Here is a 14853-nt window from a genome sequence, read left to right as displayed (position 1 = left end):
AAACGATTGGTTATAGCCCATGTTTTTTGAAATTTTGAAAAGAAAAGTTATCCTCGTTTCTCATCAACCAAATGGACCCTTACAGGTCCAACACTGGTTATCGAAGCGTGCGCACACACACACACACACACACACACTGTTGAAATGTAAAATTTACATTTCAACGAAAGGACCTGTAAATGACAACACAAAAACTAAGGCACTGGTGTCGTAGGCCTACTTCTGGTTTACCGGAACGGGGTGCAACTCCCTGCAGTGCCCTGCTCAATTTGTTGTATTTACATGGTTCATTGGTCCATGGCATTGCATTTTCCGCAATTTGCAATTTCCGCAATTTTCAATTTCCGCCAAATTTTCAATTTCCGCAATTTCCGCAATTTGCAATTTCCGCAATTTCCACATTTACTTAAGTACTGGACTTAAGTACAATTTTGAGGTATTTGTACTTTCAACTTTACTTTACATTTTCTGAACTTTTACTTCTACTCCACTACATTTCCGAGGCAAATATTGTTTTTACACAGTTTTTACTCCACTACAATTATTATTGTAACTAACTATTGTTACTAGTTATTTTTATTATTACAAAACATACATTAACCACTTCAGCCCCAATACATTCCATCTACATACAGTATAACCTCACAATGCGTCGTGATGCAATGCATTGTGTGCATAAGTACTTTTACTTGAGTACATTTTTCAACACCATAATGAACACCATTTTGGGCGGGAACCCCTTTTGGTGTTAGCATTATGTTATGCTTTAGCTATTGAAAAATAGCAGATCTACAAACTACGAGCTTGAAACTCATGAAACAAGTTATAAAAGTCATCTGGTCCTTCTCCATCGTCATCTTGAAGCTGAGCGTCCTTACAGAACGGTGGAGGTATTAACATCTGAGGGTCCATGATCCCCCGGACATTGTTGAAGAAGCTGCATGGTGGCAGAAAAGCACAGACCAACTGAAATTGACCAACTGATTCATCAATCAATCATCACACGACAATCAGGGCAAACACAGATTGCAATTAGAAAAAACAAGCAGGCAAATTTCGAATTGCCTGCTTTGGTCTAGTGGTTAAGATTCAACCTCCGTTCACTGGCTTTCGGGTGCTGCTCACATCCTTCTAAAAATACTGGTGACAACCGTCCTACAGTTAAGGCATGGCACCCCGTTACCTTGAGGACGTGATCCACCCGTCCTGTGTTTGGTCAGATAACACACGGGACGTCTTCCTCCCTTCCCTACGGCAACCCACCCTGGCCTTCAGTCATGACTTTTCAGCGTTATGCCTCAATTGTCAGTGCGCCAGTTAAGGCTATCATATCCTCTTCCTCTTATTTGAGTTAGTTTTTTGGATCACACACATGGTACACTATTCAATTATAAATGATAAAGATATCATCAGTTCAACAATTTGTCTAGGAGTAGCGCTGACTGACACATTTATTTGGGAAAGCCTTCCTCTCATATTATGACCAGAAATAAAACATTGAATGAAAGAAAGAAAGAAAGAAAGACCCCTGAGCTTTAGGCCAACTGACCTGGTCACCATCCATCCATGTTTTTTGGTGTGGAACAGAGTGCTGACGGGGATGCATCCAAACTCGGTGACAGTGCTCATGTATTTGGCTGTAGAGAGAGAGAGAGAGAGAAGTACAGTAAAACTCCCGTGGGAACTTGGGCTATAGAAACTCACCTCACTCAAAAGAAGAAATGTGCACACATAAAGAGGAAGTGCACATGTACACAATGGACGACTGTTCCATTTGTACACTTAACAGAAGTATATTGTTCCATGTCAGCAGCGTGGTCCGCCAGCGAGAGGAACTATTTGGTCTTTGGTCTCAAATCTACTGCCATGAGAAGAAGACAGAAGTATGAAAGATGTCATTACTTTTAGCTTACCCTTTCCCTCGCGTTTCCTCTTCAGTTCCCCAAACCAGGTATTGACCAGGAGTCCCATCTTGGGTCCAGAGGAGCTACCCAGCACAGCCTGGCCCAGAAGAGATGCATCCTTTGGGATGGCCAGGGGATGGAAGTCTGCCTTCAGTCGCTTCTTGCAACATGACTGGTTATGGTGGTCGATCCTATACATAACACCCTGGCAGACAGATACAGTAGGGTGACATTGTTGTTTTTTTTGTATATGCATTTGGAACAATTTCCTAAATTGCTTGGACATTGATCTGTTTATTGATTTTCATGCGATTAGCACAAAAATGCTCCCCATGCACCTCTTGATAGAGTAGAAGTACGTCAGCCCGGAATGTCTTGTTCTCATGAGCTCCAATCTCTCTGAGGCGGATCCGCTTAAATAAAGCATCGTAAATGTATTTGGCGTAGGCTGTGAACTTCCCACTTTGGACGGACTGTGAGAAAGACAATGAATGTGACTTGAATTCTTTAGTTATGTAAGTCAAAATCATTGAGGACAATACATTCTTTCAATGTCTATGTTTAACGACACATCTAAAGAATTTAAAAAACGTACCACGGAAAGGCTTCCAGTCATAAGAGGCGGCGATCCTGTCATGACAGAAATGTTTTATTGTTTTAAGAAAACAATTAAACTACTCGATTCACCTGGTATCTTGGCTTTTCCGAGGATACAAATGTACAAGCAATGAACAGAACAGCAGTTATATAACATTAACATGTTTATAGCTGGCTGAGCAGGTGAAATCAGAGACACAAGATAGTTCAGCTTTGATTTATTGATTGAAGTATTTATTTACAGTATGCAGAATGGGTACATTTCAAACGAAAGCACAATTTAATACAAAAACTGTTATTGTGGGCGACACCAGGCATAAAGCATTTGCACTTATTATAGGGTCCATTTTCAATTAATCAGAATTGATCCCATGGATTTAGTTCTGATCTTTAAACATTCATACACTCATGTCATGTCTCCTATTAGTTTGTACTTACTGCATGGGTGGGGTGTGCGGGCCATGCAGCCCACCGCCAGGCACAAGAACAGGAGCAGGCTTCTTCTCATGGCTTCTCTCGGTCCCTCTCTCTCACACACAGAGAGAAATGAACAAACACTCTGCATGCATGTTCTGACTTCCTCGTAAAACAAGGCTCCAGTTTTTACATCTACTTCCATGTTTTTACAGTAGCCAAAAAACCTCTTTGCCTTCATAGTTCATACTGAAATAACAGTGTTGAAGTAGAATGCAATGATTTTACATATCTCTGCTGTCAGGAAGAAACCAACTAACCCCAAAATGTTCATTCTTGGCCTGTAGGAAATTTAAAAAATATATTTATATTTTGAAAACCAAGCAATACTGCCTCATCAAAGTTGTTGTGACATTATTGCTATACATTTCCCATGTTTTGGTTCTAGCAGTCAAGCAGTGGTTCTCAACCATTAGAATTTCAAGGCATTTTAGGCCACAGACCCCCATTTGATACTTGATACCACTCTGGGAGTGGGACCCCAATCCAGAGAAACTAAATGGATACACACTTCATACACACAGAGTTGCAGACCATTTGGACCCCTGGTGGTCCCCCTGGTGGACCCCTGGTGGTCCCTCCCCAGATCCGACATTGAGAACCGCAGGGCCTTTATGTGACATACAAACCAACGAAAGGTAAACAGAATCTATTCTACAGCATTTGCTGTGGTGGCTGAAAGGAGACAACAAAAGCCTGTGCTGGATTTTAGGGAACTCTGTGTGTGTGTGTGTGTGTGTGTGTGTGTGTGTGTGTGTGTGTGTGTGTGTGTGTGTGTGTGTGTGTCTGTGTGTGTGTGTGTGTGTGTGTGTGTGTGTGTGTGTGCGCACGCACATGCGCTGTCATGTGATCTGGGGGATTTGCAGACTACCTGAGCTACAGAGCACAAGATTAGCACTGGCATCTGGAATTTCAAGGCCAACAAGTGGAGTCAGTCAAGTTCCTATTGTGTACAAACATACCTGAAAGCAGCTGATTTCTCATCTTCTCACAACCCCTAATTAATTTGGTTTAAAATCTAGGTAATTACTTAAAGTTTGAAGTCGATAAATAATAATAATACTAATAATTATTGTTATTATTATAATACATACGATTTATATTTTTTCAAGGTACTCAAAGTCTGTTTACAGGACCAGAAAAAGGTTAAAAACTATATGTAACAGGGAGACCTAGCTGTCTCCACACAGAGTGTCCACGACCCAATTACTCAGGTCAGGTGTAAGTAGTCACTGATGATTACCCCTCCCCTATAAAGCCTTGGTGCTCATTCATTCGTTCCAGCTTAACTCTCTCGGCAGTCGGCATGCACTGGCTTGTTTGAGCAAGGTAGGCACTGGATTGTTTTGATATAGCCTTTGTTTAGACCAGTTTCATTTCAAGGCCCATTATTTGTTCTGCATTTGAGCCACGGACCCCCATATGATGAGATTTACCCCCCCCCCCCCAATCTGTCAGGTGAAAAGAAGCGGCTTGGACAACTCATACTGTAGATTAGAAGGAAGCATGAGGTCAGTCCGTTGCTCTCCCCATGTTGGCAGAGGAAGTGTAGCGCCCAGGATTACATTCGATAATTGACACTGGGTGAAAAAATGGGTTGCAAAATCGTGGGATAAAAATGATAGATTTCTTTTTTTTTTTAAAGCAGTTGATTCAAAGTTCCAAGTATCAAATGATACCCGGCAACAGGCTATTGTTGTAAACTCTAAGTACTGGACCCTCGTCTGGTTTGACAGACAGGTAGTGTGTGCAGGCTGGGTGGTGTGTGATGATCCGGTTGAAGTATTAATTTGGTACGGCGACACGAGACAGTATCACGCTAAAGGTTCACCAAGTTTATTACACACACAGGAACATATATAGTGCTGGATCCCAAATGACGTGACAACAAGATATGAGACATAATAACTGCTAACTGCAGCAAGGCTGACCTTGCTGTCTGCGATGTCTCTCGTAGCCTAACTATAAAGTATGCTACAGATCAGTCAGTACACAATACATATCAAGTACACTGTGTCTCACGTTCAAGTACACAGCCATGGGCGATCATGATTATAACAGCTATGATGGAAATAAATGCCAGCCAGATGCTTTATGTACAGCAGGTTCCCTTTTATTCATTTATTTCACAATGCCAAACACGCATACATGTAAATATGGATCAGTGCACATTTGTATTAGGCCTAATACTTGAATATTTCAAGTGCATGGCTAATTGCTGTTTAGGAGGAAGTAGAGTAGGTATTGATTTTGTTTAGCATTTTTCATTCAAGTGAGAGTCTAAATCTGTCTCAGACAATGCATTACACATAAATGGTGTATTTATATAGCGCTTTTGTCCAAGGTGCTTTACATAGATTGTGCATTCACCCATTCACACACATTCATACACCGGTGACAGAGGAAACCATGCATGCAAGGCACCAACCTGCACATCGGGAGCAATTAGGGGTTCAGTATCTTGCTCAAGGACACTTCGACACTAACTCTGGGGGAGCCCAGGTTCGAACTGGCAACCTTGCGGTTGTGGCCCATCCGGCCACTCTACCTCTGAGCCACCGCTGCCACGTATATAGTAGTAGTAGCTGCAGTGTTCTCAAATCACAAAATGCTTTAACAATTATACCAACTCTAAAGCAACATAAGCGCAGATACTCAAAGCCAAGGCTGACAATTTGAACACCACAGAGATGCTCAGTTCCTCTTTAGGAACAAACTCAAGAAGTCAGCTGGTGGTGGTTGGTCTCCATCCTCGGCACTCATCTCTGCTTTAGGGCAGAAGTCTGGACGGATGAGCTCCCCGGGGTCCGTAATTCCAATGACGTTATTGAAGAAGCTATAGAGGAACAGAGGAGTGACAGAGATGCTCGGTGAACCATAGCGTCCAGATCTTGGGCATGTCCTACACAATCTCAGTGATAATGTGTTGGCGAACATTCAACAATAGAGATGCTCCGATCAATCGGCCATGCACCGATCGGTGATCGGCCGATATTCACTCCAAATGACTCGATCTGTGATTGGCAATTTACCCTATCTGTGATCGACCTTATTTTATTTATACCATTTAAGTGGTATAAAAGCTGCCTTACTGAGACAACATGTAGTCCAGGAAGGAAGTGAGACCGATGCCTATCACGTCATCAGGCATTTGATATACCGACTAAAATATCTCTTGTGCACTAGAAATTAAAATAAGATCTGGTTGCAAAAGGGGTGAAGTGGCCCTATGAATAAATATAATAATCACTGAATAACACTGGAATCCTACAGTGTCCTACAGTATAGAGACATACCTTACTGCGACCCAGCCATAATCAGCAGTTTGATATGCAGTGTAGACTGGGATGCAACCAAACTCTGTAACAGTCATCGTGTACTTGTCTGGAGGGACAGATATGGGAAACAAACATTATCAATATTGGTTAGTTAGCAATATAACAGATGTGCACACAGTGGACAGATCTATATGCAGGTTGGACAGATAGACAGACAGACAGACAGACACAGTGTACGGTGCACAAACAAAATTACAGTTATTTGTTACCATTGTTTTTCTGTGCCTATACATTTTGTTTACAAGCAGACAATAGAAGACCACACATTCAAACAATTGTGTGTATATTAGGGGTGTAACGATATTATTGTAACCATATCGATTTTCATTTAAAAAAAAATCGATTGTATCGCTTGACTTTAACATATTGTTTTGCAATGGAAAGGAATCGGTATCGAATCGATATCGTAAATAATACATAATAATAATAATACATAAATACTAAGTATTTGTGCAATTTTAATAATTTACATATTTAATATATAAATCACGCTTAGAGCTGGTGGGAAAGCCAACCGGCTCAAAACGTCACTTTTTTAGTGGCAATAAACCCATTACCTTCTATTCGTGTACTATATATTTAATTTACACCACACACGTTTATCAGGGCCACATTTGGAAATACAACAAGGCCAAATACTCTTCCACACTCTGACCTGTTGAATTAGGCTGCGTTCCCCACCAGGAGTTGACTAGGAGACCCTGACCGGGTCCCGAGGAGCTGCCCACTATGGCCTGGCCCATGAGAGTGGCGTCCTCCGGAATCGTTAGGGGCTCGAAGTCCGCCTTCAGTGCTTGTTTGGTGCATTTGTGATTTGGAGCGTCGATCATAAACATGGCATGCTGCGTGGAGGATGACATTTACAGGAAAGCAAGCAGTTATTTGGATCATTTGGGGCCACACACTCCCTAGTCTCGCGTAGCCAGACAACTATTCCACAATCTCCGAATGCTAGAGCGTCGCAGTCCCGCCCCCTTTCATGACGACGAGTGTCCCGTGCGTGCGTGTGTCAGTGCGTGTGTCAGCGTGTTCAGTACGGTAGCATGTGTTAAGGGGCCAGGGGTTCCTTTAGGGCCTAAAGGCCTAAAGTCTAGGCGCTAATAATTATTTGGAACCTTCATTATTATGAAGTGAAAAGCATAATCAATGTTGATGTAATCAGTACTAGTAGTTATGAAGCATCCTTCCAGAGGGTAAGGTTTGTGTCATTAAGATTAATTTGTTCATTTCGTTAATATTAACTGCCCCAACCATTATTTTGCCTACTGGGTCATTTAGTCCAACATTAGTCCTTGGTATTGATGCCCCCCTACCAACGGACTGATCAATATACCAGCTCATATCTGATGTTATCCATGTCCATCAGGACGGCTGTGGCTCAGGAGGTAGAGCAGGTCGTCCAATGATCCGTGTGAATGTGGGACGCTGGCGTCGACTGTTCGCCGCTTCACTTCCCAATGTATGAATGGACCATTGTAAGCGCTTTGAGTAAGCACGTAGTGCATAGAAAAGCGCTATTATTATTATTATTATTATTATTATTATTTGCTGTTCATATTCATATCATGAAGGGAATGTTCCCTTGTATTCATTAAATGCTAGTGATAGGTTCCATTGAACAAGTGAAGTAGTTAATTCACTACATTACTTGTAAAGTACACACACACACACACACACACACACACACACACACACACACACACACACACACACACACACACAGATCAGGAGCGAGGCAGTGTTCCCGGCAAGGGATTGTCAGAGGCCACGTGTCTCCACTATCACTGTGGTTACCTCTCTGTACAGCAGAAGAGCGTCGATGGAGAAGGTCTTGTTTTCGTACAGCCCCGTCTCCTTAATGCGGAAACGCTTGCCCATTGCATCGTACCAGTATTGTGCATAATAATACAGCTTCTCATTCTGGGAGGTCTGGGAGAAGAGGAAGAGCAGTTTGGTTTGAGTATAGGGGTGCAATTAACAGAACATATCGATTTAATCGACATTGTTGTAACTCAAGTATAATAGTCAAACAAAGAAATAATTATGTTTTTTCTCCTGTTAGAATAATATTATCCCTAAAAACATGTACACGCTTCTTGATTATTCAGGTAATTGATATATTGCTAAGATGATCAATAGTTGCAGCACTATTTGAGTCTGTTTAATTTTCAACTGAGAAATGTTAATTACATCCATAATGCTGTTGTGCTCGATTTGTTTCTAGTTTGTATTGCTCGAAGTGATACCGATGCGTAGTTACACAAAACACTCACCACAGTGAGGGCTCCAGTCAGAAGAGGTGGACTTGCTGTGAGAAGCAGGGAAATATTGGTGTTTTTATTACAATTACTGTGCATTTGTCAGGGAATAAAGACCAACCAGCTTCTTATAAATAATGCAATAGGCCTATAGGCTTTTACAAAAACAATGATAAAAAAGATAAATGAAATGAGAACCATGCAGAGAAACAGATCCACCCTTATAATGTAAACAGTAACAGCAGTTGTTATGTTATGTAATGTAATGTTATTTTACTTACAGCATGGATAGGGCTTCTGTGCCAGAAATATTGGTACCAGCAGGCTCAACAACAACAAAACCGAGTTCCTCATCCTCTCCTGCTTGCTCACACAGACATACACACACAAACAGCAACACACACACACACTGTACACACAGTACACACACTGACAGGATAATGGCTATTGCCAGAGCTACTTCCTTATAAACAAGACCCTGCCGCGGCTCCAGTTCTGGATCAGCTGCCAGAGTTTCTTTCCAACAGCTCTTTGACTGAGAGCCCAGGCTTTTTGTAATCACACGTGCTGGGTCCATAAAATTCAGCCTGGGAAGTGGAGCTGTGCTGTAGAGGCCCTCTTCGGCCACTTTAAGGTCCTAATCTCGTGTTATTAGACTGTTGCCTCTCGCAGTTAATTTCCAAATGCTTTCATAGCATTCGGAGGTTGTGGAATAGTTGTCTGGCTACACGAGACTACTTTAGGTCCTAAAGTGACCTAAAATCACTGTCAATTTGTCTTGGAAATTATAGACCTAAGAAAATATGAAACAAATCCAGGCCAGCCTGGTTCGGCCTGGACTGGGCCGGTTGTTCTGTAATTGTTATGTAACAGTTTGCAGAATGGGTACAGTCGAATCTACAAACCTGCTAAGAGGATAAAACCAGAAAAAAGCACTAAGACTTGTTTACATAAGGGTCTTCACATTTTCCATGATGATAAGAGGCAATTAACAAAGCATGTGACTTTATCAGATCATAAAAAACGATGTCCTAGATAATATTGTGTACTTTATTATCCCAGAACACAGGTTGCTAGAGGACATGCAAATAAGTAATCCTCTATTATGATCAGTTTAATATTTTTTTTTTTTACAATTACAGAAAAAGAATGGCCGGAATACAGTTATTATTCCATGCACAGCTTGTTTGGTTTGGCTAAATGGACATACAGTTTACTGCATGTTAACTCTGAATGATCATTTGCACGTTTAAGTGGTGGAAACTTACTAAGTACATTTACTCAAGTACTGTACTTAAGTACATTTCCGATACTTGCATGCGTTGCAATGCGATGCATTGTGAGCTTGTAGACCTTCTATTTCCAAAAGATGGGACATTCTGCACAATGAGTACTTTTACTTTTGGTACTTTAAGTATATTTTGATGCCGATACTTTTGTACATCTACATTGCAGTATTTATACTTTTACTCAAGTACAACATTTGAGAACTTTCGTGTTCTCCAAACACACTGGGTCAGAGGTAATGGTGTTGTACTGTACTCACAGGAATGACGGAGGCTTGGAAAACCAGTATACTGGAGTTGTGGCTGTCTGGAGAGGATCACATTGCACTAAGGTGACATCACTGTCATGTGAGCCTGAGGAAGTCATGGGACTGGAATACCTGACTACACTGATACAGGTACGGACCGGAACACACAGTCCGAGGATGGGCCTCGCTCATGTGAGCATTATTAGGCAATGTGATCATATTATGTTTGAAGAAAGGTTATTGTACATTCACAGTATAGGAAACGTCCAGAAAGACACCGTTTAGGGAGACAGAATTGATTTATATGAGCCTACAGATGTCGTGTAACATCCAGTTTGGGATGTTGCATCCAAAACTGTTTTGGATGTTAAATCACACGAGTGTGATCATATGTCCAGAAAGATGTGTGGGTTTGTGTAGACACAAACAGTAAATGCCATTGACAATGAATGGCCAGTTTTGAGTGTTTTAGCAAACACATAACGTAAACACAAACATTGATGACGAAGGTGAGGACCACTTCACGCAAGTGTGATATTTATTTTATCAACGTGCCAACAAATGGCTTCCATTATAGCATGCTATAGCTTTCCAGGAATAGAAAGCCTCGATCCCGTTTCTATTAGCTTGGATTCCCCCACCGGTATAGGCAGGTTTCTGAACTGTCCACGCTCCTCCTCTGAGAGTGAGCAGACATAAATGGTGCCATTTTATAATGAGCCATCTTATAATATTATAATTATAGTGAGGACCAATTATATGAAGATAAGGTTGGACACTTAAAATGACAGTGGCGCAACATCTGAAGCGGACTTCAGCCACATGAAGCACCCTTGGGTGAGCTGTCAGGGAAGCGAGGGGCCGCGCTGAGCGTTACAGTGATGCATTGCTACGGGCCGGCAGTGGCTCATGGTGTAGTAGAGTGACCAGATGTGGTTCCATAATGTCGAAGTGTCCTTGAGCAAGACTTTGAACCCCTAATTTCTCCCGATGTGCAGGTTGGTGCCTTGCATGGTTTCCTCTGGCATCGGTGTGTGAATGTGTGTGGGTGAATGTAATGCACAATCTCTGTAACGCGCCTTGGATAAAGGCACCATTTACCATTTAGTCAAGTAACTCCATAATAGGTACAGTGAGGTAATGGTACGTCACAAACAGATTTATATGCAGCAGCCTCCAGGCCCCATATCATTCAAATAATTTATCCATATATAAACAAAGTAATTTACAGTATAATAGCAGAGAATATAATCACAATTTGAAGTTCTTAAACAGCAAAGCCGTACAAGATAAGACCAAGTGGTAAGGAAACCACAGCAATGGAAACAATGCAAATGTACACGGATCACATGGTGGAGACACAGGAGTTGTTGGAGAATAATGTGGAGGAGAATGAAATAATGGAGAAAATCCTGAATAATGTGGAAGAGAATGAAATGATGGAGGTGGGGATGAAAATCCTGGAGGAGATGAAGAGACTGCAGGCCTGGGCAGACAATTTAGACGAGCGGGAGATCGTGCTGTTGACGGAGACGGTGAATAGGCTCGTCGAGCTCAAGAGGATCATGGGACTTCCGTGTGGCCCGCCAGCCCACGCACTGAGCCTGAGCTTTGGCTCCACACAGCAGGGTGCGGCAGCAGGCCAGGAGGAGAAGTCTGGCGTCGCTGTGGAGCCAAAATACATGTCGGTGCTCAAGCTCAAGATGATCTTCGAGCAGGAGATGAAGACGGTGGTGGAGTTCACTTGTCAGTCAGCAGCAGTCCCCAAGCTCAAGATCGTCGAAGGAGCCGATCCCAGAGGGACGGCAGTCCCGGTCCCGTGGATCCCTCCTGCACCACCGACCACTGCACAGGAGGACCCCAGCTCTGGCGCCGGAGAGGGTGCTGCTGCCGTCGTCGTGGAGGAGTCAAAACATCAGTCAGACCTCAACCTCGAGAAGATGGCTGAACAGGAGGAGCATCCCGGTGACGGAACAATGGGAGCCCCGCAGGCCTCACCACCAACAGCATGTGTACTAGTACAGACACCGTCTAGTGTCGGTTTCATACAGGATGCCGATGTGGAGCAGCAGGAGCATCCCGGTGATGGAACAATGGGAGTCCCGCAGTCGGCCCCACAGGAGGAGCATCCCGGTGATGGAACAATGGGAGCCCCTCAGTCGGCCCCACCACCACCAGCAACATGTGTACTACAGACACCATCTAGTGTATGCTTCACACAGGATGACGATGTGTTGCAGCAGGAGAATCCCGGTGATGGAACAATGGGAGTCCCACAGTCGGCCCCACCAGCAACATGTGTACTACAGACACCGTCTAGTGTGAGCTTCATACAGGAGGCCGATGTGGTGCAGGAGGAGCATCCCGGTGATGGAACAATGGGAGCCCCTCAGGAGGAGCATCCCGGTGATGGAACAATGGGAGTCCCACAGGAGGAGCATCCCGGTGATGGAACAATGGGAGCCCCTCAGTCGGCCCCACAGGAGGAGCATCCTGGTGATGGAACAATGGGAGCCCCTCAGGAGGAGCATCCTGGTGATGGAACAATGGGAGTCCCACAGGAGGAGCATCCCGGTGATGGAACAATGGGAGTCCCACAGGAGGAGCATCCCGGTGATGGAACAATGGGAGTCCCACAGGAGGAGCATCCCGGTGATGGAACAATGGGAGTCCCACAGGAGGAGCATCCCGGTGATGGAACAATGGGAGTCCCGCAGTCGGCCCCACAGGAGGAGCATCCCGGTGATGGAACAATGGGAGTCCTGCAGGAGGAGCATCCCGGTGATGGAACAATGGGAGTCCCACAGGAGGAGCATCCCGGTGATGGAACAATGGGAGTCCTGCAGTCGGCCCCACCACCACCAGCAACATGTGTACTACGGACACCGTCTAGCGTTGGCTTCACACAGGATGCCGACGTGGTGCAGCGAGGGCCAATGGATCACTCGGTCCTCATGCTCAAGAAGCTCTTTGAACAGGACGATCCCAGTCGCCAGCCAGTCTCCAAGCTCAGGAGGTTCTTTGAAGGCTTTGGCCAGAAGGCTCCGGGGGAGAGGAGAGAGAAGTGCCCGCTCTGGTGATGACGCAGGATATAAATGGTAGGTTATACACCTTGATTAAGCCCTTCAGGCCTAATTAAGTTACAGGTACTCTTTATAAAGGCCAAACAATCAGTTAGGTGTATCAATCAATAAATTAATCAATCAATTAGACAATCGGGATATACTAATGAATAATGAGTTATAATAATTAATGAGAATTCCCATTTCCTTTGAAAAGGTCATACTCTCCCTGATTAATAACAAGAGTTGGCATCTCTAACCACAAATAACAAGTGATCTTGGTGACGTTTATTCTTTCTTTCTTTTTTCCAACATTAATGTGCATCCTATAAGGGGCTTGCTTTCCTTCTAGAAGACCGTTTGTGCTTGCGTGTGTGCATCTGTCCGCCCACCCACCTGCTCGCAATTTCAAACTCGGAGAAAAGATCCCAAATGTCCTCCTCAAGACCTGAAAAGAGGGACAGCCATGAGAGAGACTGTGGGACTGTGTTATGCATTAATGAATGTATCTGTGTGCGTCCAAACAACCACTGTCTGCGGGAGACCAGCTGACCACTGGGCAGGATATTTTTTAGCTCTGGAAGAGATGAAGACGCTGAAGGCATGATGGGCAGACAATTCAGATGCGCTGGAGAGCCACACAGGCCCAAGCTGGCCTGCATGCGGCTATTTAGGGGAAATGGCCCCTGAATAATGTGCATCTCACAAAGTGAGAATGCATAATTTAACAGTTTGATGAAAGTAATGTTCAAAGTTGTTTGTACTTTGCTTCACTCTCCGGGAGACATGAACACGTGCACGGATGCGCTCCTTTCATTAAATATCACAGGCACAAGCGTGCACAGGCATACACACACGTGCGCAGTACCTCCTTGTGTGTACGCTCATAACCTACACCACATCAGTACCACAGACACTACCCCCCCGGTGATGGGAATCAAACAAACAACGCCTGCCAGACGATGGAAGACGATTTAATTGGACGGAAGTTCAGATTTTTATTTGTGCAGTAGGCAGCGCTCTAATGGGCAAAATCTCAGTTTTAAGAATGCAGAGAGACAATGTAGTGCCTCAGTGAAATCAAAGTTTAAAGGAAAATATGAAAGTTGAAAACATGCAAGCTAGCCTCCCAACCCTTATACCCGTTATATTTGTGCAACATGTGGAGACAATTGCACTAATGGTGTGCCATGAAGAGGTGAACAGATACATAAAAGGACACATTAAAAATTGTGTGAGATAAGATTTCTTTGTGCCCGGAATTAATCATGCAAACCCCTGGACCGATCAGCTCAGACTTTTATCGAGGTCCACAATATTTTTTATTTAATTTACAAATAAATAACTTAATGAAAAATGTAGAAGTAAAAGTGAAGGTTAATTTGAAAATAAATACATATGCGCAGAAACAGAAATTAATGTTTTTTGTATTCATGATTTGTATTTCCCAATTGATTTATTTCCCAATACATCCATTTATTTAATTAGTATCCTGTTATTTCTCTATCTCTATTTAATTATCTACAGTATCTTTAATTTCTGTATTAGTCGATACCGATACCGAATACCAATACCAGTGTCGTGATCTCATGTTATGTTTATAGCTAAATCTAGCTATATATCTCATTTTGTGTTTATAGCAGACTTAATATTTATTGCATATTAGTTCATGATCACAGTATCACA

The 14853-nt window shown here is 43.2% G+C and overlaps 1 protein-coding gene across 1 annotated transcript; it reads right to left on the bottom strand.

The window, feature by feature from the left end:
• Positions 1-691: 691 nt before the first annotated feature.
• On the bottom strand, positions 692-9039 carry epdl1 (ependymin-like 1). Its single transcript, XM_080792202.1, has 12 exons — positions 8853-9039; positions 8587-8621; positions 8108-8242; positions 6969-7155; positions 6272-6359; positions 5672-5811; positions 2940-3077; positions 2500-2534; positions 2243-2377; positions 1914-2109; positions 1550-1637; positions 692-937 (listed from the first exon to the last, which is right to left on the bottom strand). The coding sequence occupies exons 1-12, from the start codon at positions 8923-8925 to the stop codon at positions 790-792; spliced, it is 1398 nt and encodes a 465-aa protein (XP_080648328.1). The 5' UTR covers positions 8926-9039; the 3' UTR covers positions 692-789.
• Between the last annotated feature and the right edge of the window lie 5814 nt (positions 9040-14853).

Source organism: Protomyctophum bolini, assembly GCF_963924005.1.
Source record: "Protomyctophum bolini genome assembly, chromosome: 20".
NCBI lineage: Eukaryota > Metazoa > Chordata > Actinopteri > Myctophiformes > Myctophidae > Protomyctophum > Protomyctophum bolini.
This window is presented reverse-complemented; position numbering and strand designations above follow the sequence as displayed.